This window comes from Eretmochelys imbricata, chromosome 5, assembly GCF_965152235.1.
Source record: "Eretmochelys imbricata isolate rEreImb1 chromosome 5, rEreImb1.hap1, whole genome shotgun sequence".
NCBI classification, from domain to species: domain Eukaryota; kingdom Metazoa; phylum Chordata; order Testudines; family Cheloniidae; genus Eretmochelys; species Eretmochelys imbricata.
The window spans coordinates 100,553,742-100,581,439 of record NC_135576.1 but is presented as its reverse complement, the minus strand read 5'-3'; the positions used below and the strand labels follow the sequence as shown (position 1 = coordinate 100,581,439).

General features: G+C 42.3%; 1 protein-coding gene across 1 annotated transcript in view; it reads right to left on the bottom strand.

Annotated features, from left to right (window-relative positions):
* DMRT1 (doublesex and mab-3 related transcription factor 1) overlaps nucleotides 1-27,698 on the bottom strand; it is an 85,448-nt gene that overhangs the window by 30,526 nt on the left and 27,224 nt on the right. Inside the window, exons 3-4 of the mRNA XM_077816418.1 lie at nucleotides 25,004-25,287; nucleotides 12,103-12,265 (exon numbers count right to left, since the gene is read on the bottom strand). Of these exons, the coding sequence (XP_077672544.1) occupies nucleotides 12,103-12,265; nucleotides 25,004-25,287 (447 nt within the window). The remainder of the gene's footprint in view (nucleotides 1-12,102; nucleotides 12,266-25,003; nucleotides 25,288-27,698) is intronic.

Sequence of the window (27,698 nt, the reverse complement as noted above, 5' to 3'; positions counted from 1 at the left end):
AACCCAAATCCGCATTTTTCAGTGAAAAACTGAGTCACTGGATTATTTTCACCCAGTTCTATTTAACTGCTTTCCTGAATAGGGGTGCCTTCCTCTATTGGGGCTTTAAAGATTGATTCTAGATTCTTTACTAAACCAGTTTCACTCAAAATATGCACAGGTATGAAATTATTCACCAAAACAGTTATTTTAAAACACATATGAAAATAATTTGCCATGTTTTGTTATAAAATGCCCACCAAGGTCAACTGAAGTTTTGATAACTGCTGTTACAGCTAAAGAAACAATAATAATAGTAATAAATAATTATGTCACAAATCAAAGTTAATTACATGCTTACTTAAAAGGAAAAAAAAATACATTCTGGGCCAGCCAATTTTGATGCTTTCTTCTCCTTTTTCCTTTAAACATTCTGTTTAAAAAAAAATCTATCTAAAAAGAAGCCCTGTTGAAATGTTCGCTAGTTTGCTAGGACTTTATCCAACTTCTATTGTAATTGATAGAAAGACTCCCATTGACTTCAAAGGGAGTTTGCCTGGGCCCCACAAAACACACCAACACAAATCCATTGTGCTTCATGCCTCTACAATCCTGATCATGTGTGGATATGTCACAGTGCAGCCATGCTCTCCACCTTTTAGTTAACTGGTGCGCGCGTGTGTACACATCACCTGATCCTCCATTCTGCTCTAATTTTTTCTGAGCATACGCAAGGCACTGAAATTTACCAGGATCCTGCTCAAAGCAAATTCCGTACCCGATGATGAGAATGTAGCAGTCAAGAAGAGTGAAAGATGGTTTGATTTGTGTGCTTGTGTACCAGCAATGCAAACCAAGCTGGAATAGGAGTTCTAATTTTAGGCCTGCTAGCTCTCCTGGCATTCTTGTAATTCACGTTTGAGGGAGGTTGTATGTGGCACATGCATCTGGGACTGACCAATAAGAACCTGTTTAAAAATAATAGTAGCCAAAAATAAATACAATTATGCAGGAACCATGTAAACGACAAAATATGCAGATGAAATGACAGCATTCTGTGAATCTGCATGCATTTTTTGTAAATCACCAAACAATGTTACCAGATCATTCCTACTAGTTTCAGTAAAGACTAACAGCTGTCTGTTTTTTAATTGAAGTTTCTTCTGAAAACATTATTTAAGAAATAGTGGAAAAGAGTCTCCACTTTCAGCTTTCATAGCAAGAGTTAGCATATTCGAAAACATAGCTGCTGGAACTCTCATTTTTAGCAGCTAGTTTTAAAAAGCAAAACATGAGGTAAGGGGGTACCCCAGCCAACACTAGCCATTGATTCCAGCTACTGGGAGAAGACAACAGGGATTGTATTCCAACATCAGGTCATTTTTATCCTCATGGACGTGGGAGCTGCAATTTGCATTGTCCTGCACCAACAGGGAACAGCTGTGCCCCTTGAGAAAAGAACCGGGTGATGGCAACATCACCACCATGTTCCCCTCAGAGGTTTTGCTTGTGTTGAACAGCTCTAAAATCCAGCCAGGTCTCTGTGGGTAGAGGCTAGCTGGGAACGGTGCAGAAACAGCATCTCTCAGGTGCCCCAGCCCTGTCCCTTCGAGGGATAGCCAGGCCCACTTTGGGAGCTATGGCAGCTGGCTCCTCCTCCCTGGCAGAGATGGGTATGGAGCAGCTTGTGGTGTTGTGTTCCAGTGCTCAAGGAGATTTATCAGCAAAACCCAGGGAGTGAATCTGGTCCACTGGCTGTAAATAAAGGACAGCCAGATTCAGTCTCTTTCTCCATTGCTGGACATCAGGGCCGGATTAAGAACTTTAGAGGCCCTAAGCACCGAAAAGATTATGGTGCCCCCCCATATGTAATTCAAAATAAAAACAATACTATACCGTAAAATAAAATTTTATTTTTCAAAATGACACAAAACTTACATGTATGCTGAAATTAAAATAGCTTCTTTCTAGATTTTCGGATTGCAAAATTCTGGATAAGTTCATCGAAGCTGACTCGACGAAGCATGTCCACTTTCATACACAATAGCGAAAGTGAATCAAGTCTGTCTGACACATTGTTGTTCTCTGAGGATTTTTCATTATTTTCAGCTGAGAAAAAGAGCGTTCTGCGGAGCAGTTAGTAATCATCAATGTTAGAAAATACATAGTGCGAGCTCTACATTTGGAAATACACATTGCATTCCGTCTTTCAATATTGTGTCATGAAGATCAATGTGACTGAATCTCATTTTTCCTGTTTCATTAAACTTTGCACGCAGATAACAGTGGAACTGCCATACTTCTCCACAGAGATTCATGTTCAAGTCAACAGGGTATGAGTCAACTAGCTTTTGGAAACCTTGTGAATATTGTTTGTCAGAGAAGTCCATATCATTTAGAAAAGAAAATCTACTTGATACTTCTTTGTACAGTTCACCTCTCCTCTTCATATGAGCTTCAAGTGTATCAATTATAGTGTAGTAAGTAGATACGCAAAATTTGTCTCTAGGATTCAATGCTGTTTCTGTTGCACTGCTATCATTTGCTTGTTTTTTCCTGATTCGCTTGCGGGACTGGGCTTCTTTGTAGTATCAGGCAAGATATCTTTTGATATGTCTTCACATCTTTTGAAATCATTCCGCAAAGTGTGTAAGTTGTCTGCTAATGATTGACAGAGGTCTGCACATGTTTTCAAATCCAATTCTTTTTCATGGAGAGTTTGACTTGTGTGGTCAAAGTGTTGTAAAATTTCATTCCACATGGTCAACATCAATACAAACTCTAGTTCTTGCATTTTGTTTGCAATGTTTTCTGCCTCTCATATAGTTTCTCCCTTTTGTGATTGGTCTTCAGCTATAATTTCTAATGCATCCACAATCTTTGAGTAGGACTCCAGAATTGCATTTGTTGCCACTGCATGTGCCTCCCAGTGAGTATTAGAAAGAGATTTCAACACACGATCATTGCTCAAATATGTTTTAAGAACTGCCCATCGGTGTGTTGAGGCAGAGAAAAATGTATAAAGTAACTGGGCTATTGAGAAAAAACTTACTGCCACTGGACAACAATCAACAGCACTGCGGCCAACTAGAATGAGAGTGTTGGTGAGAACATGGCATATTTGTTCTGTTCTAAAAGCTTCTTCTGCATTCCTTGATAACGCCCTGACATATTGGCAGCGTTGTCATAAGATTGACCTCTGCACTTTGAGAAATCTATTTTGCAAACTTGGCACAGATAATGCAGTACTTGATTTGCCATTTCTTCACCAGTGTGGCTTTTCAAATTAAGGAATGTTATAAATCGTTCAACTGGTTTTCCATCTGTGGGAGACACATATCTTAGTACAATACTCAATTGATCAAGATGTGAAAGATCAGATGTAGAGTCGACAGATAAACTGAAGTACCCAGCAGTACTTATTTCATCCACAATAGCTGAACGAACTTTGTCACTCATTAGAGCAATGAGTTAATCACATATTGTCTTGGATATGATGGATTACCTTTGCGAGCATTCCCATATTTTGAGATATGGCCTGCTAAAAGAAATCTCATTTATTTTGGTGCCCCCTGCTTTGCTGGTGCCCTAAGCACGTGTTTAGTCTGCCTATTGGGTAATCCAGCCCTGCTGGGCATTGCTTCTGAACTACAGTGTTAAACAGCAGCAACATTTTCCTTTCTGCAGCAGTGTTGTCGGGCAGCTTGGACAGACAATGGTGTGAAACAGCCACAAGTTCCAGAAAGTGGTCTCACAGATCTACACGCCAATACTTTGTGACAGGCATATCTCTGATTCTGCATTCAGGCACGATCTGTGACACTAAAATATTCTTTAAATCTTGTTTGGCATCCAAGGGCATAGATTCATTTGAAAATGTTGTACTTGAGACGCATCAAAAAGATGCATAGCTTTCAAACGCTGCAGGGCAGACTGAGAAAAATGTTATAATCCAGACTCTCTTTTACATTCTTTCGGTGTGTAGTATTTCTGCTATTCCAGCCCTCCTTTCACTGAAATGATTCTGAAGGTGTTTTTTGTCATGAGACATGGGATTCTGTTTCTTACATGCCTTTGACTGTGACACCGGTGCAAGTGATCCATCCCACAGTTGCTTTTATAATGGTAGAATCCAGAGCATGTTTCAAATTCCTCATTGGGCTTCATCAATGGATCAGCATGTTTTACAATAAAGCATTAGAAAAATTATGAAGCAATGGTACTAGCTCCACAGTTAAGAGTCTGAGATAGCTTCCACTACATGCCTCATTTTGACTCCCATATAATTATCTGGAAAAAGAACCTCCTTTCCTGCTTGAAATTCCTCATGTTTATTCCTAGGCCAAAGGGGGGGGGAGGTTTGGTAGTTTTGAGGTGAATTGGACAAGCCGTTCTTAAGTAAGAAGACTGAAAACTTGGTTCAATTCCACATTTTAAATGTCAAACTTTTCTTTTCTTTTTTTGGGCTAAAGCTTAACTCAGAAAATAGCAAAAAGAAAAGGAGTACTTGTGGCACCTTAGAGACTAACCAATTTATTTGAGCATGAGCTTTCGTGAGCTACATGCTCAAATAAATTGGTTAGTCTCTAAGGTGCCACAAGTACTCCTTTTCTTTTTGCGAATACAGACTAACACGGCTGTTACTCTGAAACCTGTCAGAAAATAGCATGGACTAAACATGTCACAGTTGTTTTATACACTGTTCCAGTGCGTACTAGTGCAACTGGAACAGTCTTAAAAAAATTAAGGTTGAGTGGACATTTTGTAGATTATTAGATGGAAATTAGGTGTATGAGGGCATATCACAATACAGTGGCTGTGTGTGTGTGTGTGGTGTTGCACTCTAGTGGCTTGTCCAGAGAAAGGCTAGAGGAACTGATACTAGTACTAGCAAAGGAAAACCTCCTTTAGCCTAACTGGCAAGGACCATGTTTCTGGCGCTGAAGGAGAAAGTTTCTAGTGCCAGTTGCCTGGGGTATCTGTGTGTGGTACATCTAGTAACTGTGGCTGTTGTCAGCAGCACGAGGGTTTATTACAATATAACTGTCAAAAGACTATGTCTGAATATAATCTAGACTCACATAACAGGCAGAACACTAAAAATTGCTTCACTGTGCCTTTAGGTTAATTTTTTAAGCAGTGCTGCTTAATTAATTATTTACACAGTACGATTTTTTTTGCATAGTACATAATTAGACTGTGGAACTCATTGCCACGGGAAGTAATTTGAGACCAAGAATGTCGCAAAATTCAAAAAGAGATTCAACATTTATAAGATAACAAGAATATCCAGTTATAATAGGTAATGCCAACAATAAATTTGGAAGGGGTAATAAACTGCATGCTTCAGGCCTTAAGCCAATCTAAAACTAGGTATTAACCTAATTTCTTATAATGTGGGGACACATTTACCTATATATGCCTACTGCAGGATTTCTCTTCCTCTGAAGCATCTAGCGCTAGTCACTGACAAAGACAAGGCACATAGACAGAGCTTGGTCTGATGCAGTCAGGCAATTGCTATGTCCTTATGCACTGAGCGGCAAAGTTTGTAATCACTTTAATTCTTCCACTTTACATGTAAACAATTTTGGAGTACTTTTGGGATCTGTTTATTTAACAGGAACTAACATTTCCTAACAGAAATATCTGCAGCTCCCCAATAAGTTTAAATTTAAAAAGCTGTTTAAAAAAGTAGGCCTGACTCTCATTTTCACTTCCAGAGAGGTTTAAAGGAGCCATAGTGTAAATGAGAATCAGACTCTCTATTCACCAGGCTTTTTATGTCCTCAGTGCGGAGTTAGCCATCTCCCATTACACAAAAGCTACCTCTGCCACTCCCATTTCCCCCTTCCTGTAACTTCAAACCACTAGATCTATAGCGTCACAGTATGAAATGAACAAAGGTCTGTTTGAATCAGATACAAACTGCTTTTAGAACACCAGAGCAAAGCTCTCCTTGAGGGCCCAGTTGCCTAAGGGTATGTGTACATGGAAGCTAAAAAGTGTAAATTTCACCTTGAAGAGACAAACCCCCACTAGCTTGATCAGAGCTAGCATGCTAAAAACAGAAGCATACCTGCGGTGGCAGGAGCAGCAGAAGTAACTAGCCATCTTGAATACGCACCTATGGCCTCAGACAGGGACAGCTAGTCCTTCTTGTGTCTCATGCCATTGCAGCTATTTTTAGCATGCTAGGTCAATCAATATGTCCACCTTCTAGCTCCACTGCAGACATACCCCATGTGTATCTCGACTGTCGTTATATTTTCTGTGTGGTGTGCCGTGTTTGGCTACTCACAGATCTTGTAGGATTTTTTTGACTTTGAATACAAAAGAAGATCTTTTAGTTTCACAGATTCAGCTGCTGCAGCAATTTCACGCTGGAAAGGCAGAAAAGATGGTGGCCGGGGCAGTACCATTGGCTATCACATGCTGTTGTCATGCCTGACAATTCAGTGTCAGGCTGTGTATGACTCCAGGACTAACGTTTTAAAGGGACAAGTGCATGACAATATTTCTATCATTCAGCTGATTGAAAAAAGCAAACACTTTTTTGCAAACAAAATGCAAAAAACAAAAAATGTGGCAAAAGCAGAGGATGACAAACTATCGGCGGGGTTACACAATCTAAGCAATTCCATACGCACAAATGATCACCTGTGGGTAGCTAATGTTAAAGGTGACAGGCTCAGTCTGAGCGAGGAGGTGTGGTTTGCCCGCCTGTGTACACATGCTTGCTTTAGCACCCATCGAGCTAGCATGAGTATAAATAGCAGCGTAGCTGCAGTAGCCCAAGTTTCGGCGGTGCCGGCAGAGCTGGGCCATGCCGAGTACATCCCCACCGGTTTCAGGCGGGTTTGTAGTCAGCACAGCTCAGCTGCGTCCGCACTGCTGCTGCCCTGGCTCCTGAGGCTACAGGGAGACTTATATTAGCACCAGTTCAATGAGAGCTAATGCAAGTATGTGTACACAAGCAGGGAACTAACATCCTCAGCTCATAAGGTAGACATGGCCGTAGTGTGAAACGTTTGGGTATGCTCTTTTTGTCTTCATGTATATTTTTGCAAAACAATCACATCCAATAAGAGTGCTCATTAAAGACCATACTAAGCATTTATACATAATTTAATTAGAGCTAGTCTGGAAAATGAAATGCCCCTCCCAGGGGAAATTCCAACATTCTGAAAAGTCAAAATTTTGAGATTTAGTGCAGAACAAAAATTCCAAAGTCTTTTGTTTTGGAAACATTGAAATGGCCCGATCAAAATGTTTCGTTTTGATAATGGTAAAACATTCTAATATAATATATTTTATATATGTGTGTGTAGATAAAATTTGATTTTTGTTTACTATATGGATTTTTTAAATTTAAGTCTAAACAAAATGAATCAAAATGAAATGAAACAGGAAAATACTCAATTTCAGATCAAATTGTTTAAAAAAATTTCCACTAAAAATGCCATCAAAATCAACACGTTCCGGCAAAACGTTTCAATTTTGATGAAATAGCATTTTCTGACGGAAAGCTGGTCTGCTGAAACTTTTTCAACCAATGCTACATTTAATATTTTCAAAGCACTTTACAAGCAAGTAATTCATCGGGTTAGGAAGTGTCCTAGGATGTATGTACCCCCTGCGAGCCCAGCAACCAAAGGCACTGCAGGCCACTGCTGATTGGCAGTTTCTCGGCAGCTGGGAGGATAAAAGGGCTGGGAAGCAGAAGGGCAGGGCAGCTGCCAGAGGAGTAAGCAGGCTGGAGAAAGGAGCTCCTGCCAACAAACTACTAAAATGCTGCCCAGAAGGGGACGAACTGACCAACAGGCTGGAGAGCCTGCAGAGATCCAGGGGAAGGTAGGAAGGAGCTCAGGACACTGTGAGAGTCGAAGAACCCTGATCCTACTCATCTAGCTCGAGGGCCCGGAGCTGGAACCCGCGGGAGTGGACAGGCCTGGCTTCCCCTACTAAACCCTTGACAGACTTGGGAGTGAAGAAAGTGTTTTCAGATTCTGGACACCAGGAATAGACTGATAGCCCCGCTAGGTTATGCGAGCTCAGGTGCTGCGCCATGCTTGGCCAGAAGGAGTGCTGTTGCACTGACACACCACCTCACAGGAAGAAAAGTATTATCCCCATTTTACAGATGTGAAAACTGAGACAGAGCAATCAAATAACTTGCCCAAGGCCACTACAGGAAACAGTGTCAGTGATAGGATTAGAACTCAGTTGTTCTAGGCTCCCAGTTTTGCGGTAAAAACACAGACAATGACCCCTGATAGCTCATAATTTGTATTGCCAACATTCCAGGGATTTCCACAGGAAAACAAAAAATTCAAATGTTCACAGAGCCTAGGCCCACATCTTAAAAATCAAGTAACCTCCTTAGCCATGGACAAAGGAATACACAAAACAAATATGAAGCAGTAGGGCCATGAAGTGGGGGCTTATTTTGTGCATTTCTTGGAACAAGATGGTCTTCATTTAAAAATTGAGGGGGAGGTATATGTGTGTGTGTGCAAGAGAGCGTAATCATTCTCTTTAATTTCCTTCTCTGTAGATGTTAACTCTTTCCTGTATGTATTACCTGTCCACACAGACCAGACTCCCAGGTTCCACTTCAGGAAAACATGCCTAGTCATGCAGGGCACTTAAGCACACATGTAACTTTCAGTCAATGGGCTGTAAGGATATGCTTAAAATTAAGTATAAGCACTACCCTGAAAGGGATGGATTTAAGCATGTCTTTCCTGAATCGAGGTATCACTGAGGTACTTAAGCACTTGCTTAACTTTAAGCACACAGGGTTTGTTCTAAAGCCCACTGAAGACAAGAGAAAGACTACAACTGATTTCAACGGACATCGGATTGGGCCTGTAAAAATTCCCACCGAAGTTTCAGACTGACTACCTTCCTCAGGGGGACCCAGGTTAATTGATTCCTATCGTGGTGACTGTGCTATAAACATTCCTACAGTTTCTCCTCTACTTTCACCATGATCTCTCAAGCTTGATTCCAAAACAAATGTGCTTTACATGCAATGGACTTCATAGTCTCCTCTCCCATGTCTTTCTTTACCATTGCTCTTGATTCTGAAATGTAAACAAAATGGGAATTAAAAGCTAAGGGAGGGAAAAGGAAAAAGCTTTCTGAAGTAAAGCAAAGGCTACGTCTGTCCCAGGAGCGGGGCATGATTCCCAGCTCATACAGACACGTTCACACGAGCTCAGGATTGAGCTAGCTTGCTAGAAATGGTAGTGCCCTCGCACTAGCATGGGCAGTAGCAAGCAGCGGCACAGGCTAGCTGCCCCAAGCACAGATCCAGGGGGTCCAGGCGGGTTTGCACTTGGGACAGGTAGCATATGCCATCTCACTCCTGCCTATGCTACTGTGGCGATTCTGCTACTTTTACAGAGCTAGCACAAGTGTGTCTACTCAAGCTGGGAATCACCCCCCCACCCCCCCGGCTTCAACTGTAGACTTAGCCTAAGAGTCCAAAACCTTTCCATTCTGCCTATTTTAAGTTCATCTGAAACTTGGCAGGACTGGAGAGTCTGTGGCAAACTTTATAGCCTATTCTTTCACCAGTTAGATCTAATTTACCTTATTTTTTCCCCCACTAATAAAGCTATAGTTGGAAGGGCCCCAGCCCTGCCAGCTGGAAGCAGTTGTATTTAGAACCGCTTAAAATTGCAAGGAGCTGAAGTGATGGTGTTTTGTCATTTAGAAAATGTCATCCCATTACAAAATGCAACATACTGTAACATGGCATGACCTCATGTGGGAATGTCAGAAGCTTTCTGCAAACTTCTGCTTTCTGCTCACCATTCATAAAACAAAAGTGAGCATAAATCAGAGGTCAGCTAATTGGGCAGTTAACTTAGTGGAACAAAATTAATGAAATGGTTTGACTGAAATACTAACTGTGCTAAAATCTGAACTGGCAAAGTCTGTATAAAGTTAAAGTTACAACTGAAAAGTCTGGTGTGGTTACAGACACTATGTATTATAAGACTACCTCAGGTTACTAGCCCTTTGACCAGAAATATTACCATTTAATAGCCAGTGCTGCAGGATAACAGGGCTGCTAACTCTGAAATTTTTGCTCTAACTTGTATTTCTTTTTCTGTTTAGTCCCATTGAACTTCTATCACTGCACAGTTACGTTTCTGTGAAGTTTATGGACTTCTGATACACAGATCTTCCAATAAATCTGAACAATCTTCAGACAGAAGTTATGGGCTTGATGCAGAAATTATTGCGTGAGGTTGTATGGACTGTGTTACAGAGGACGTTGGCCTAAATAATCAATGATTCCTTCTGCCTTAAAACCTATGAATACGTGTACTTGAAAGAAAAAAGCAGTTTTGTGTTTAATAATAAAAATGCTCCTGGAGCAAAATCAGGAATGGTGTGGTGTGTTTTATTAATAATCTTCCACAAGATGACTAAGGGTCCAGTGTCTTCATGGACTTCAGAACAGGTACACTTCAGCATTATGAGGTTAGGTGAAGATATGATTTCAATTGGAGAAAAGGAAGAAAGGACTGAAAACAGCATATCACATGTTTCATTTAATATATGTGTATAGTCAGTAGGGAAGGAAGAGGGTTATTGTATAAGATTTAAAACAGATCCATCACCTTTACAGTAGTAGCGAACATACTTATGTCAATATAATGGAATTGTCTAAGTTACTAAAGCAGTTTCCTTGGGCTTGCTGATATATGAAGCTGCACTGATGTTATCTTTTAAGATGGGGTATCATTAACTATGGGGAGATAGGTCAGTTGCTCTATTATATACAAAATGCCCAGAGTCCAAACCAGCAAGTACTGGAAATATGAGAAAGCAGCCTGTCCTTTAAATGATCAAACACTTGTAGCAGACATAGCCAGTAACTTGCAGAGTAGGCAAGTTTCAAGTATTGAACAGCATTCCATTGTTCACACCATTCTGGCTAAGTAAGCATCCACTGGGAGTGAAGTTATGAAGGAGGAGAGAAAATATTCATAGGAATAAAGAGCAGAAGGAAAATTCCATGGGACTGCAGCCCCTGGTCTAAGAGAGTGGAGATACTCATCGTTGGATGGAGAACTCCCAGCATATGTTCCCAGTGCTTAGTCATAATTGGGGTGGGGGGAGACGAAACTCTTAAAAGACAGGTGGTGTGTCCATGTGACTTCTCCTCTCCACATCACTGAATCCATCTGATCTGCGTCTTCCCCTCTGTCCAATCGACCCGGATTTGGCACAGTGGGACGATTCCCTGATCAGCACTTTGATTGCTTTCAGGCTCTGTTCATGCTTCATAGTCCTATTGCTCCATGTCAGAACTGCTAACCCACTACACGTAAACCCAGAGGCCCTTACAAACAAACTAGTATACAGACATTTTTAAAATAAACTTTTTAGTGTTATGGAAAAAACACCAGATGGGAAAAATATGTGTTTCTCTGGAATTCTTTTCAATCAGGCAATGTAGTCTGATGTGCTTGAAACCTAAGAATGGAGGTGGGTGAATTATTTCACACAGAGAACCCAGTCCTTCCTTACCACAGGTTTTGGACGGATGGGCCTGAAGTGTCTTCTGAAACACATGTGGAGACAACAACAGGATTGCAAAGCCATTGGGGCCTGTGAAAGTACTGGCCTGAAAGGAATATTTAGTGAACAGAACCTTTAAAAAATAAAGGGGTTGTCCCTTCTTCGAAAGACAGCTCAGAACTGTCTGGGGTAAATGTTTCCCTGGAGGATCTTATTTGATTGAATATGAATAGGGATTGAATAGGAATAGAATAGGAAATTGCATTATTTTAACCTTTAGTTGCTCTTCCTGCAATCTAGCAAAACGAATGCAGGAGCAGACAAGACCCTGAAATTTGCACCTTCCCTCCCACACTAATTTATCAGACTTCCAAAAAGTGAACTTCATAATGTCATATGCATCCCAGCACCACACATCATCCAAAAATGGACTGCTCTTTGTAAACTCTGGTTACGATATGTACCTTCAGCACTGCTAAATTCAACCTTGTGCATAATCCTAGTTTTTTATGTCCTCTCAAGGTGAAGTAAAAAAAAAATCTGAGACCCCCATTAGATCTGGGGTGACTGTGCACCTACCGCTTGCTTTAGACTCTGAGTACGAGGGGCTGTCCTCAAAAGTGAAGATCTGCGGAACACATGCAGGTGTGCTAACACTCTGGCCCAGGTAGGAGGCAGGAGGGTAGTACGAGTGCATCCTGTACTGGGAGCTCATGGCATGTCGGCTCTCTGTGCTTTTCATCTGTTCAAAGAAAGAATTAGAACAGCAGTGTATAAAAACTGAATCAGAGGTGGGGAGTGAGATTTATTTGCATCTTGGAAATTTCTCATGGTCCTTCATTTACATATTATTGACTTAGATTTCAAGAAAAAAAACACATTCATTTCCTAGGAATTTTGTTTAGAAAATTATTTATTTCCAACACAGACAGTATCACTGTGAGCTTTCTAATCCCATTCTGTCTATGTGTTCAAACTTGACGAACAGCAGCAGAGATGAACAGCAGATAGTTCAGTCTCAGCAGCCATTCAGTCCTTGGACTCTCCAAAGAGACTAGCAACCATGGGACCAATTGGTGATGGTAGTTACTACAATGAGGACACACACATGTTCTCTAGAAACTGGACAGAGCATACCAATCTAGAGACTTATATAGATCCCACCAACTGAGTATCTGAGCACCTCACACACATTATTGAATTTATTCTTAAAACCCAGTGAGGTAGAAAAATATCCCTCTTTTACAAAGGGAAACTGAGTCAGACAGAAATTAAGTGACTGCCTCAGTCACACAGGAAATCTGTCAGAGCCCGGAATGGAATTTAAGATCTTGTGAGTCTCAGTCCAGACCATCCTTTCTCATTTCAAACAGCCCAAATTGCTTCCAGGTAGTAAAAACCTTGAACCTGGATCAAGGATGAATGAAGACTAAAACTCAGAAATGAAGGCTTATCCTATTTCCAATCCCTAGGGCCAACCTAATCTGCACTCTGTCCTTGATATCTGTGAAGTACCCAAACAGAATTAACTATATCTTTAAATTTTTAGTTTTACAGAAACTGGCATTATTATTTGTTATAAACTTCTATACCGTAAGGCTGATGTAACAGTTAAAGGTAAGTGAGAAACCTAGAAAGCCATAATTACTAAAAACATTAAAATCCTATGTGTGAAGGTAATACTATATTATCTAGCTTCCGCAAATTGGTTTGCCATTAAATTATTAGTAGATAAAAAGCTTTTGACAAGAGAAAAATTATCACAGTATGTATTAAACCTGTAAATCTATCCATAGGCACACCTGTACAACTATGCCATCTGAAGTTCCTTATCTAAGGTACAGTGTACTCATGTTACATACGGACAGTGGGCCAAATTCTGCCAGCAGTTATACCCAGTGTATTCTGTGGGCTTCACCAGAATTTGGCCCTGTATGTTTATCCAACAAAACATGTCACTGCAATCACACTCGGAAGAAAAACAGGAAATGTTCTACCTGGTACAGCAAATGAGAGTGCAGGAGAGCAATAAGACAATGTTAAACAAACTTCAGGAACCAACTCCTTGTCAGGTAGCATTCTGAAAACTTTTTGAAGTCAGAAGGGGCTTAGGCCTTGCTTAAAAGAGGTCAAACCAATGGCCCTAAGGTCAGATAGTAAGGCACTCCCCAAAACACAGGGAGGCCAGGGCTAAGACGTAAAGCTCAGCACACTTCCCATCTCCAAATCCACAATGCCCTCTGTGACCTAAGAAGGCGAGAACGCAATACAGAAAGCCAGAAACTCAGTATAAGGTACGCAGGCTCCACTCTATTCCTAAGGCTTTGAATGTCAACATCAAAGGCTCCTTCTCAGTCCATGCATCTCTGAAGGCAGTCAGCGCTGAGCATGGTGGAGCAGATGGTAGAAGAACCACCTCTGCCTGCCCTCGGCAATCATGTTGTCATGTTCTGCATTATGAGACAACTGGCCTGGCAGCTCAGTTTTTAGGCCTGCTATCTTTGAAAGTAACTGTTTGTGTGTGTGTGGTGTCTGTGTGCAGGCACTAAAAATATCACCTGCTGGAGATAATATTATTTGAGCAGCAATAAAATGGAAGAACTGCTCAATGGCACTGAATGAATGTCTTGTTTCCTTCCCCTGAAGGATGTGGGCGATGAACTGTTTCCTTCAAGCCGTTTAAAGCTTTCCCCCCCATTCCTTAAAAAACAACTCACCTAAAAATCCCAGGATTCAATGAGTTATTACGACTATTAGTATTAATACGTGGTAGCTGGCGGCAAGAGACATGTTTTATAATCTTATTACCCACACCAAGTCTATGAACCACAGTCCGACCAACAGACAGGTTTGGCTCTGCAAAGAATATGCATTGAATTAACCACTCAAGAAAATCGAAAAGCTTTAGGTTTTGTTTTATTAAACTGTTTAGAATATACGCCACTGTAAATCTGAACCAGAAGGTTTCCTTTTCATAGCGCTTAGCTACCCTATTTTACAGTAACAGTAAAAAACCAACCAAACGTAAACATTCTTGACCTTAGCACTGTATTAAAAATGGGGACTTACGAGATCATTACCCTGGTGGGCGGGGAAGTCACTCTGTATTAACCCTTTCAGCTTCGGCTAGGTTGGGAGTTCTTGCACCATTGGTGATAAGTCAGAAGGAACGTGCTCATGGCATGAACGGGAGTTCAAAGGGGTGCCCAGGGGGACGAAGTGGTACCCTCATTATGGGATACTTGCCATACATATTGGGACACATTTTCTATCAGCAGGATGCTGTGAGGTAGATTGTCAAACTGGGGGGGCAGGCCGCAAAGCAGGAGTAATAGTCATCTCCTGTGCTCTGGCTTGAACACAGACCCCTTTCATTTTGAAAGCAGCATTTAAAATAAACCCACAATATAAGCCTCCCTTCTCGCCCACCCTTTCCTCCGTTGGTTTGTTTGTTACACCCACCTATTGCAATTTACCTCACACAAAGTGTGCGAGCTCTTTAGGACAGGGAGAGGACAGTTGGGGCCTCTAGATGCTAGTGATAAGAATGTTTAACCTGCACACTTTTTGCTGGGGCATGATTAGCAGGCCTCTTTTCCAAAGAGTTATAGGATACAACCAATCACTCTTTTTTACAATGCAGGAAGGGTGACATCTATTGACCTAGCTGCCCCATCACCTGTAAATATGGTATTGCCCTTGCTCAGCGCTCTTGGGTTTCTCATCTCTAGGCATCTCCTACCAGTTGCATTTCATTATCACTCCTCTTTGCATTTGGGAATCCTTTGGGGCCCATCTCTGCCCTCAGATGCACAGCCAGGCCACAGCTCTCACTGACTTCAATGGGAGCTGCAAGTCATAAGGAGGGGGGGCGCGGGAAAGAGAATTTGGCCAATATTCACGGTTGCTGGTATACTGTGCAAATGCAGTATAGAGTCAAAGGATGTATTGTGTACAGCAGCAGGATAACTGGTGAGACAGACTTGAAAAATGATGCACAAAATAAATATGAGTGAGCCAAGAAACCACATAAACTGTAACTTTGGAATTCTTTTGTTCCTGTTGTTTGAAAAGACGGTAGAGGACTCTGCATCAACAGGCAGTTGTAGGTTGTTCATATGTGTTTGTGTGTTAAAAACTGCTAAACGAAAGCCTTTAATCATTTAACATAATGACCAGAGCATACACACAGCCTCCAGCTCTCCACTGATGGCTGACAAAGCAACAGAACCGTTGCCTCTATGAATGTTACAGGAGCTCAAACAATAAGACATTCCACAAACTCAGATCATCCCAGGGAATCCCACCAGGGCAACCTCCCCATCACTGCAGAAGAGGTGGGTGAAGCCCAGCCCCATCTTTCCAGACTCCTTGCAGCACCTTCTCTGCCCAGCAGGTACCTTGCAGAGGGCTCTCTACAGAATCAAGAGCCACATATTAGGAACTAGGCAGACCAAACTCAAGCACTGCCAACCCCAAGTGTTCAAAGATCATGAGTCAGGTCCCCAAAATCATGGGAGTTTCAACAAACAAGAAATGCATTTTTAAAAAATTAAAGATGAGATTTAAGAAAAAGTCCAAATATCATGTGACCTGTGATAAAACTGCAAGTGTGGGAAACACTGAGTCAGAAAAAATATACACCCAGAGAGCGTGGACATCCTCCTTCAGGGCCTGAACCTGCTGCCATCAAAGCCAATGATAAAGACCCCACAGAGTTCAAAGGGCGCTGGGACCAGGTCCTCAGTGAGGTTCCTGGGACAATCAGAGCTAGGGGAAAGGCTTGGTGAAGTAGTTCCCTCAGAGCCACACGACCCAGGATGGAGCAGTGTCAAGGAAGGAGGGAGTTGTGTTGAGCACCTCCGGTGCAGAGTGTCCTTGCAGATCCCAGGGAATCCATGGCTCCCCGGGGTAGGGGCAGGAGAAACCTCACACACCCCAGAGAATGATTTGGGGGGAACTCAGAGAAGATCCTTGCAGAATTTCCCTCCTCCATTGCCCTCTCCAGGTGATTTTGCCCTGGGAAGGGATGAGCTGGGCAATAGCTAGTTGTGAAGAAGCTGACTGCCTCTATGTTAAACCCCTTGCAAAATAAACAAAATGAGCTGACCACGTCTTTCTTTTTGTAGCTGGCCCAGCCCATTCCCCAGGAGAAAAGCTACAAGGAAGAAGTCACATATCTCTCCTGGAGTGCCTATCTATGGGGGAGACAGATGCTGCAAAGAGCACAGGTCCGGGAGTGTGATCTTGGGCAGGTCCCTTAACATACGAACTCCATGACTCCACTTCCTCAATGGCTCATACATAAACTATCCCCCGCCAAAGCTGCCTTAAAATTCTGGCAAAGTTTTTTTGGCTTCCGTGTATGTATACATAGTACTAGCTGCTAACTGTTTTAACATTAGCTCCTTTCCCTTCCCTAAAAGCTAAGCCATTTTTAGATGAGATAAAATGGCATCTAACATGTATTTATAACTCTCTTTTAAAAACAGCAGAATTCAGATCTCAGTGTTCTGGTGTGAGATGAGAAGATGGTCTTCTGCTTATGACACAGGACTAAGAATTAAGACAACTGGCTTCCGGGCTCTGCTGTGCCACCAGATGGCTGTGTGACCCTTGGGCAAGTCACTTAACAAGTCTATGTCTCAGTTTCCCCATCTCTAAAATGGTGATAATACACCTTCCCTACCTTATAGGGGTGGTGTTAACGAACTAACCCTCCCATTTATGAAGTGCTTTGAGATCCTTAGAGAAAAGTTGCTATAGACATGTTCAGTCTTATTACATTAGTACTGTTCAGAGTATTTTTGTTCACTTCTAAAACCTACTAAGCACATTCTGCAGGATAAAAAAAAAAAAAAGAAAAGACAATGACACTATGCCTTGAATTACTTTGATTCTAGCATGGAAAATGCAGGAGACATCTATATCTGTCCTTCCTTGATAGACAAACTTAATTAACCTTTGCTATTCTATTCCAACCTACTGTTTGAGACAAAAGCAATGACCCACAAACAATATGTTACCATCAGAATCTCAACTGCTGCGACATCAAGAGATATAGCCCTATCAGCAGTATCGGAAAATAAACCGCTTAGATTAGCTCTCTAAGAATTATGGATTATATCCACGTCACACATGAGCTGTCAGAAACATTAGGATACTTTTAGCATAAATCTGTAATGTGAAGGGTATCTTATGAATACGGTACATAATATATTGCCTACAGGGCACGTTGGGATGCTTTCGGGTTACTTGTGAAATGCATGTATACATTTAGGTACGTCTCACCCTATGGGTAAGATTCTGACTGTGTATTTTTATAAATGGGATTTATAAAAAGATTTATGAAGGAAAAATTATGCCAAAATAACAGGAGAGAGACACTACAAAAGGTGATGGGAACAACATATTTTAGAGACGGTGGCTATTCTTAGGGTTCACACTTAACTGCTTGATCACAGCTCTGCCTTTGAAACCCACAAAAAAAAATTTCTGGATGCCATGTTTTATAACTTCTTAATAAATGAGGTATTTAGGTCAACAGCCTTAATCACACATTTTAGAATTAACAGTATATTTCTTCTCGGTACAGTAAATTAATTTCTCTGTTTGACCTTGCGTGGTGGTTCTTTCAGATTTTCTGCCTACATTGCCACAGGAAGGAATGAAAATGGAGGTTTTTGGAAGTGAACATGGTGACTGTACAAGTTGCATTTTAAAAATAAAGCTTCAACATTTCAGTTTTGGATCCAGAAAGTATCTGAAATCCAGAGACTTTGTAAAAAGCTTTTTAGAGCTTTCTCCCCTCCCTAACCCTTACTGAAAGTACACTGGCCCACCCTCCCGGCATAACAGAAGCCCTCTTCAGAGAAGACCCAGCAGCACTCCCGACCAAAGAAGGAGTCTTCTGAAGGAAAGCTGATTGACTTAGCCAGACTTTTGACAAGCCTGGCAGCAGGGCATGGAAGGATGTAAAAACCTGCGGGGGCCAGGTTTTTACACGTTCAGAAGCCAGCATTATCCTTCTGCTGTGACTGTTGGCGCAGCATTTATCATGATCCACTGCCTTCTTATAGGAGAGAATTTAAGCCTGACTAGATATAAACTGTTCCAATTTTTGTTCTTTAGGTCAAGAAGACTGAAGCCATCTCAACATTTATCGTTTACCTCCAGCTAAACAGGTGTCAGTGGCACTGGTCCCAGAGACAGCAATTCACCAACTTCCATAAAAACATTAACGTGTGCGGACTTGCAGTGCCAATGCTGTTCAGCTCATTTCACTGGTAATTGGACATAAGGCACGAATTTCTGTTACAATGACCAGAGGGAGGGCCCAGTCGCCAAGTGCAGAAATAGAACAAAATGAGATGGATAGTAACTGTTAAGCCTGTTACATTTCTTCCACCTTCCCGCTCTTGTGCACACGCGAGTACTTCTTTGTTTATTAAATAATATTTAACACTCCACATCAGGTCTTATTTGAACATCTGCCTTAAACTGGCAAGAAAACCTGGCTTTAAGGAACTAAAAACATATCAGATAACGCTGCCAGTGTTGCTCTCTTGAACACTACCATCTTCCTTGTGCTTATCATATTGTGACGGACACAGCTTCCTGAGTAATTATATACAAACAAATGAACCCTCCAGAGAAATACCACAAGTCCAAACTTTCCCCCACAGGAATCCAAGCAAGTACATGAGCTCCTGCAAAGAACAAAGACTAATGAAATCTGACATTAATCTACATTAAAAATTCAGTGATTCAGTTTATTTGCCAAATCTCAATGATGCATTAATCTTCTTCCCATCCCACGCACACACTCATGTTCCCTCCCCAATCGCTTTTCCCTGCTCCCTAAATTCATTTTTCTAGCCCCAACAGCAAACAGCTGAGCTACTAAAGCCCTGTCTATACACAAAAGTTGTACTGCTTTAACTATCTTGGTACAGTTAAAGTAGCTCAAGTCTTTCCCCTACCCTCAGCATGGAAATAGTTATTCCGGTATATAAATATGCTTATATCAGCATAGCTGATTCCCATGTGGGAAGAGGAATAAGTAATAGCGGTATAGGGCCTTCTGTACCCTTAAAAGATTTGCCAATAGAGCTCTCCTGATAAATCCCCTGAGTGGAGACACAACTTGTGTCAGCAAAAAAAGCTTTTCTGCTGGTATAGCCGATGCTGGACTGCTAGTTTAACTACATCTACACTAAGGCTTTTGTCAGCATCATTCTGGCAGCAACATAAATAAATAATAAATCATTCCCCCGACCAACATAGCTATGCCCACAAACCTTTTAAATGTAGACCATGACTAACACACCTTTACACCTAGGTAACTGCGTCCACACTAGGAGTTGTACTGGTACGATTTCAACAAAAAATAAAATCACCCTCCCTCACCAAAATCATGAGACTGCAACAAAAACTGTGTGTAGACTTGGTCTATGGAAGTTTCACGGGCATAGCTATGTCATTAGAAGTGTGGAAAAAATCACCCCCTAACTCAGGGGTGGCCAACCTGTGGCTCCAGAGCCACATGTGGCTCTTCAGAAGTTAATATGTGACTCCTCGCATAGGCACCAACTCCGGGGCTGGAGCTACAGACGCCAACTTTCCAATGTGCTGAGGGGTGGGGAGGTGCTCACTGCTCAACCCCTGACTCTGCCACAGGCCCTGCCCCTACTTCACTCCTTCCTGCAGGGCCCCCGCTCCTTCCTGCCTCCTTCCCTGAGCCTGCCATGCCCTCGCTACTCCTTCTCCCCCCAGAGCCTCCTGCATGCCACAGGAGGCATGGGGAAGGATGGGGAGGCGCTGATCAGCAGGGCTGCTGGCAGGCAGGGGGAGCTGATGAGGGGCGGCTGACGTATTACTGTGGCTCTTTGGCAAAGTACATTGGTAAATTCTGGCTCCTTCTTAGGCGCAGGCTGGCCACCCCTGCCCTAACTGATACAGCTCTGCTGGCAAAAGCCCTAGTGTAGATGCAGCTATACTGAACAAAGTCCTTTTGCTAGGGTGACTTATTCCATTTGCGGAACTGGTTTAAGCCACACTGACAAAAGCACTCTTCAGCTAGTATAATTTGCATCTCCACTGGGGGGTTGCCAGTATAACTCTACCAATATATTAAAACCAGCTAATCCTACTACGTGCAGATAAAAACCTTAGTCATCTCCTCTCTTCAGATCTTACTTTAAAAGACTCCTTTAACTTTTTCTTGCAATTGACACTGAAGTTTCACTCACCTTCCTCTTCACCACAATTTCCTATTCTTCCCACACTGGAACTAGTCTGCAGGGAGCTTTCCTTGAATATATGCAATACTGGCCACACATATGCTATACTCAACCACATATTGCAGTGGGAATCTAATTCCCACTTACTTTTAGTCTACTTCAGTGCAAAACACTGCTTTCCCTAATTGCCTGTCTGAGAGTCACTGCCCCCCTGTGCTGTAAAGGGTTATCTATCCTATCTCTCATTATAAAGTATTTTATGGTAATTTTCACAATGGCTACTTATAACAGTACGTTTGCACTGTTGTTGCAGGTGTGTTGGTCCCAGGATATTGAAGAGACAATGTGGGCGCAGTAATATCTTTTATTGAACAAACTTCTGTTGGTGAGAGAGACACGCTTTTAAGTTACACAGATGTGAAGAAGAGGTCTTTGTAGCTTGAAAGCTTGTCTCTCTCATCAACAGAAATTGGCCCAATAAAAGTGATTACCTCACCCACCTTGTCTCTCTGTTATAACAGTATGTCAGTCACACGATTCCTAACTCTTCAAACAACACCATTCCTTCCTGCAGCTCCGCCACAGAGACAAGCAGCAGGAAAACAGCTGCAGGACCGCGGCCGTGTTCTTAGTGACGTGCTTTCCACCGTCTGGCAGAAGACCTATGTTCAATTTTGGGGCCATTCTCACTAACTTGCCCATTTGAGCCTGGGACAGCTATGCCTGCAACAGGGAGAAGTTAATGCCTCAAATCTCTTAGCAGTGACTTTTGGCCGGAACAGCACTGATGGATTCCAAAAGGATTCTCAGCCAGTCCTTGCTGGCCAGTAAGATGATGGGCTAGATCCTCAGCTGGTGTAAAGTGGTTTAGCTCCACTGTCTTGAACACAGCTGGACCTATACAGACCAGCGGAGGATTTGGCTCAATTACTGTATTCTGAGTCTCAAGGCAGTGGTGTTAAAGTGTTAGCAAAAGGGTAATAGTCCTCTATGTATGTTACGTTTAATTGTTGTTGTCCGTATCCAACTGCTGTCAATAGCAGAAAAGCGGGCATTTAAAATTTGCAGCTGGCTTAGCTCCGCTAGTAGGAGTTAAAGCTTTTCCAAGACCCAAGGAAATAAAACTGGTGAGGAAACAAAAAATCTTGAGTTTCTAAAACAAGAGCTTAACAAAAAAGATTATTCCCCCCCACAAATATTGTTAAAAACAATGCCATATATTTTAAACATCTGGGGCACCGTAATTCAGACGATAGGTAAATGAGACATGTATAAAAGATCTATAACAATACTTAATATCATAGTGAGCCAAAGCTCACCTCAAGCCACAGATACATAGAATTCATGTGTTTAAAAATAATCTAAATTCAAGTTTACACTACACTTCAGAACACAGTAGCTTAGATACTATCTCCACTATGCAGTGCATAATGTCTTCCATATAGCTCTTCATGCAGCAGCTAGTTCTCATGCAACTCTTCAGACTACACGCATATTCTATGTATTATGTCAACTCATGCACCCCTCACTTTCCATTGTTTTTCTCAGTTAGTGAGGCAATCACAGGAAGGATCACTATTTGGTTGGAGGAGTTGTGAACTGCATTATTGACAGTCCATTTTAATAACATATTGTTCATGATGCAAATATTATGACTTATTATTTTCGTGGCAGTAGCTCTAGGAGCTCCAGCCATGGACTAGGACCCCATTGTGCTAGGGGCTGTACAAACACAGCTTTACACTGAAAGGCAGAACAGATAACATTTTACAAGCTAAATCGTATTGCATCATATCATGGTAACCAAACAAATAAAACGTGGGTTGAACAAAATTAAGAGCAGTAAACCAATGATACTGCACAGTACTGTCATGAGTGAAATCCAGATCCACCTCCCTGTGTGTGACTTGTCTGAGTATTCTTGAATACAACACTAGAACAGCCTCTAACAACCACTTGGGTGAGGGGCAGCACCAGTTTTCATGTGTGTACACCTATAAGTGGAGGGAGGGAGCAAATCACTCTTGTCTGAAGGAAGCTGTCTCACCATTGAGTTCAGGCACAGGGAGGGCCAGCCAGTTCTTTTCTCAGAAAAACAGGAATGATCTCCGGGGTGAAGGACTTTAAGAGGAAAAAACAGAGCCTGTCATGAAGCCATGGCCTTGAACCTACCCCCTTCCTTCAAGAGTTGCCCTTAATCTGAGTTTCCAAAAGGGCCTTTCCATGCGGAGGAAGTGAAAAAAGGATTATGCAGCATTTGGGAAACCTCACTCGAAGAGTATTGTAAGTGGGGACAGGAACTATGCTGATGTTTCTAGAACCTACTGTACTGGAACGCAAAACATTTCCAGTGCTGCCCCATAGCTCAAATGTGAATGGATCAAACCTCTCCCTTCAGGGCGATATCTTTTTGTCCCCTTAAAGAAATGAGGATTTTCTGGCAATTTACCTCTTTTTTTTGGGGGGGGGGGAAGGGAAGGGGTGTCAGAGTGGAGTCTCTGAAGAAGGAACCTTCTCTTCTCCATGTGGGAATGTCTACACTTGGAGCTGGGAGGAGGGGGTGATTCCCAGCTCACACAGACATATTCATGCTAGCTCCCATCGAGTTTGTACACTAAAAATAGTAGCGTAGCCAGAGTAATGGCCTGGGCTAGCCGTGCCAAGTATATATCCACAGTGTCCAGACTAACACGGCTAACCCATGCTACCCCAGCGACATTATTACTTTTAGAGTGTTAGCACGAGTATGTCTACGAGAGCTGGAAATCAAACCCTTGGCTGTAAGTGTTATTACTGTGTTGTGCACCCTCGTGCTTTGCAAGAGGGAGACAAGTAACCCAGGGAAGTTGGGAGCCATAAAGGGTGTGGCCGCATGGGGAGCACTTCCAAAGGAGGGTGAGGAATATGCAGTGTGAGGTGGAGAGTGGCACTGAGTGACTGCATTTCCTACTCTTGATTTCTCTTTCTCTGACCAGACAACCGCTCACTGTCTCAGATTTTCTTCTTTTTTTTTTTTTGGCCAGTCTCTGACCTCAAATAACCCTTTGGTCCTTCTCCAGACTGGGAAATGGAGCTTGAAAAAGGTAAAAAATAAAATTGCTACAGGAATAGCTCATTTGGCTTAGGGGGTTCAAAATACAATGAACCGACTGTTTGTGGGCCAACCTGGAACAGCCTCTTTTCCAACTTCACACTTGCAGTTCTGTAGCTGTGTATGTGTAAATCACGCGAAAATGGATATTCACATTGCTGACTGGAAATTTTTCAACAAAATGTTTGCGATGGAAAATGCTGATTTGCTGAAATCGAAACTTTGGTGGGAAAGGATTGGTTGTGAAGAATTTTCAATTCCAAAATTTCTTAAAAAACAGTTTTGCAACTCATTTTTTAAATGAAAAATTCCACTTTTCCTGTTTGAAATGACTTTTCATTTAGAAATTTAAGCTATTTAATTATTAAAAAAAATGTAAAAACATTAAAAAATGGTTGATTTCCCCTTAAGCCCTGCCTACCTCTTTGAACACTCAGGGGTTATATTATTTCCAGTTAAGGGGGAGAGGTTGGGTTTAATGTTGCATATAATAGTGGTACACACAGCTTAAAAGATTCCTCAGGGCTGGCCTACCAAGCACAAACTGTTACATGGAGGAGCCAAGTCCAATTCCCTTCTTCCTGGCAGAGTTAACATTCACATGAAGAACAGCTTTGTGTCATGTTCAATCAACTCTTGCCAGCCAATCAAAGAGTGGCATGGACTGTTTTAGTAGGCTGGGAGGCGGGGTCACTTCTATGTATGGTCTTTGAAGGGGAATAATAAAAGAGAAATGAAGAGAGATCCTAAAGAACACAGCCTCTCCAGAAAGCCACCCTGAGCTCTCAGGCTGGTAAATTTACTAATTATAATGGTTTTATTTGTGGAAACAAACCCTTACTAAATGAATATTTAGTTATAAAAGGAAAATAAAAAGAAATTGAGCGGAAACCCCTTTCAGTTGCATTGACAGCCTGTCACATGGCTTTCATAATGCCTTCGGATCCCAGGACATTTCTTTCTTTCTTTCTTTTTAAATACACCCTAACACACATCTAGAGTCCGGTTCCAATCTCACATGGCTGAGAACTACAGCAACTACACTGAAGCAAATGGCGTTCCATCAGGGTAAATGAGATTCGAATCAGGCTCATGGACCCCAGCAGATTTCACACAGAATGCCAACATCATTTCTGTTACACAGTACCTGCCATTGGTTTCCTGACTGGCTTGACATGTATGTGGCTGGGAGGCTTCGCAGGCTGTTTTTCACAGGGGACCCTACTAGTGTGCCCCCCATATCACTAGAGGAGGATTCACTGGCCACTGCCATCTGGTACTGGGAATAGTTGTAAAGGTTGTTGTAGTAAGGATACAGAGATGGCTGGTAAAAACTGCTGTAGTAGGTGGAGTCCACAACCAAGTCAGATGTGCTCTCCAGATGCCCTCTGCTGGTGATGGAAGGAATGTCCTGAATGAGCATCCGTCCCTCTGAAAAGAAAAAAAACCAAACCACAGCTGGTTATGAAACAGGAGGGTCCATAAAGAACGTTATCTTTCACTAAAAAGAAAAGGAGTACTTGTGGCACCTTAGAGACTAACCAATTTATTTGAGCATAAGCTTTCGTGAGCTACAGCTCACTTCATCGGATGCATACTGTGGAAACTGCAGAAGACATTATATACACAGAGACCATGAAACAATACCTCCTCCCACCCGTGGGAGGAGGTATTGTTTCATGGTCTCACTTCATCGGGTGCATACTGTGGAAACCGCAGAAGACATTATATACACAGAGACCATGAAACAATACCTCCTCCCATCTCCCTCCTCCTTTCCACAGTATGCACCCGATGAAGTGAGCTGTAGCTCACGAAAGCTTATGCTCATATAAATTGGTTAGTCTCTAAGGTGCCACAAGTACTCCTTTTCTTTTTGCGAATACAGACTAACACGGCAGCTACTCTGAAATCTTTCACTAAGCTGCTTCTCCATCTGCTGGCTCGACAGGGGGTGACAGATCGGAAAAGGTGAAAGCTGACGGGAGGCAGTGCTTGCTGTTCGTTGGAGCGTCAGCAGGCAGATACTCATTCAGAGGCAAGGCTGAGCCTGAAGGACTTCTCCCACTGACTATCTCACCTGAGGCAAAACCGACTAGAAGGTTAGAGATTGGGCCAGAACCTCAGCAGGTGTAAACTCGAATGAAATACATTTACACCATTACATTTTAAAAGCACATCATAGCTATATGTCAAGTCTGAATTAACTTAAAAGCAGAAAGATTCTGACCTCAGGCTGACACCGGTTCCCTTCATTCACCCCTTTGGACCTGGTTATCTGCAGGTGACAGTTGGGGCACTCTATAAACATGGCTTTAGAATAGGGGGGAGGACGCGTGTACATGCCACACAAGCTGTGATACCCAGGGGACAGCAGATCGAGCCATGGCAATCCAAACTCTGATTTGTTGGGGGTGGCTAAGACTAGTTTCAGGAGGGACACTCAACCCCTTTCCTCTAGAAACACTCAAAATGCAGCCATGTTTTTCTCAGGCAATCACCCACACCCGAATCCCTTGCACCAGTTTCCATGGCAAGGCAGAAAGAGGTGCTGATTATTTTGTTGCTTCACAGGATTCCTGACTGTGCTCTCAATCTCACTCCTGACTGCTTAGATTGTGGGCTGCCAGCACCACATCCCTCCCCTACTGTCTGAAGAAAGAAGGTTCCATCCTCTTTCCTTCCCCTCCTGCTGAGAAGGGAGTCAGGCTCCAACTTCATTCTCAGCTGCTAATGCATGAATGGGTAAGTTCCCATCCCTCTATACTAGCCCAGGGCAGGTTTGGTGTCTTGTGACTCCTCTGAGGGGAGGGGGATTGTCCTTTAATACTTTGCAGTTGCTTAACACCCTTACTCTGTCTCATACACATGCATCAGGTCTGTGCAGTTCTCACACAGTCACATGCATTTAAAGGCACTAATATAAGAGTACAGGAAACAACGCTGTAATTTTTCAAGGTGTATTATTGATACAGTGGGGAATAGGGCTAAGTACTGAACAAGGGTGTATTTTATCAGAGGCACAAACACTTCAGAACTCCACTACTTGGTTCCGTCATTGAGTCACTGTGGCCCTCTACACTAGGGATGTTTTCCCCCCATTACCAATACCATTTCAGCTTCAGTAGTGTCTGCAACGTTACAATCCTGAATGCAGACAGCTGCTGCTGCTGTTTTTAACACGATGTAGATTAGATCTGTTCTGAGCAGGGTGACATGACAGGGTGCTAACAAGGACAGGGCTGACCTTTCTATTCTAGGCCTTCCAATATTGTAGACACTTTCAGAGCTGAACCAGTGCTAACAATGGTAAGGGAATGTTTATACAAAATCCCTAACGTAGACAGAGCCTGTGTGATCTTGGTCAAGTCACTTAATATTTCTCTGCCCCAGTAACCAACTCTGCGAACTGGACACAACAGTATTTACCTACCTCACATGAACCCTCAGTTGTAAAGCATTATATCTGAGCTCCATTCCAGCTGCAAATGTTCAATAGTACCATTTATTACAGGTTTCAACCCAACCCTGCCTCCCTTCCTGGCTTGAAATTAAGATCCCTCACAATCAACAGTTGTATCACTCCAGGTCTATAGTGCAGTTCCATCCCTGCTGTAACTCCGTTGAGTTCCCTGAGTTTATCTTTGCACATGTCAAAACAAAGCAACTTGCTAATTCAAATACTGTGTGTCTTCTCTCCGTCCTGACTCTCCCAATTCCGAGGCTCTACCTGAATGCAAATCCAGCCATTTGGGCACTTACATTCTGAACATTTCTCAAACCTACACCACAACATTTGTGCAAGTGAGGCGACTAGAGCCCTGCTTAGAGGTATCAGGTCA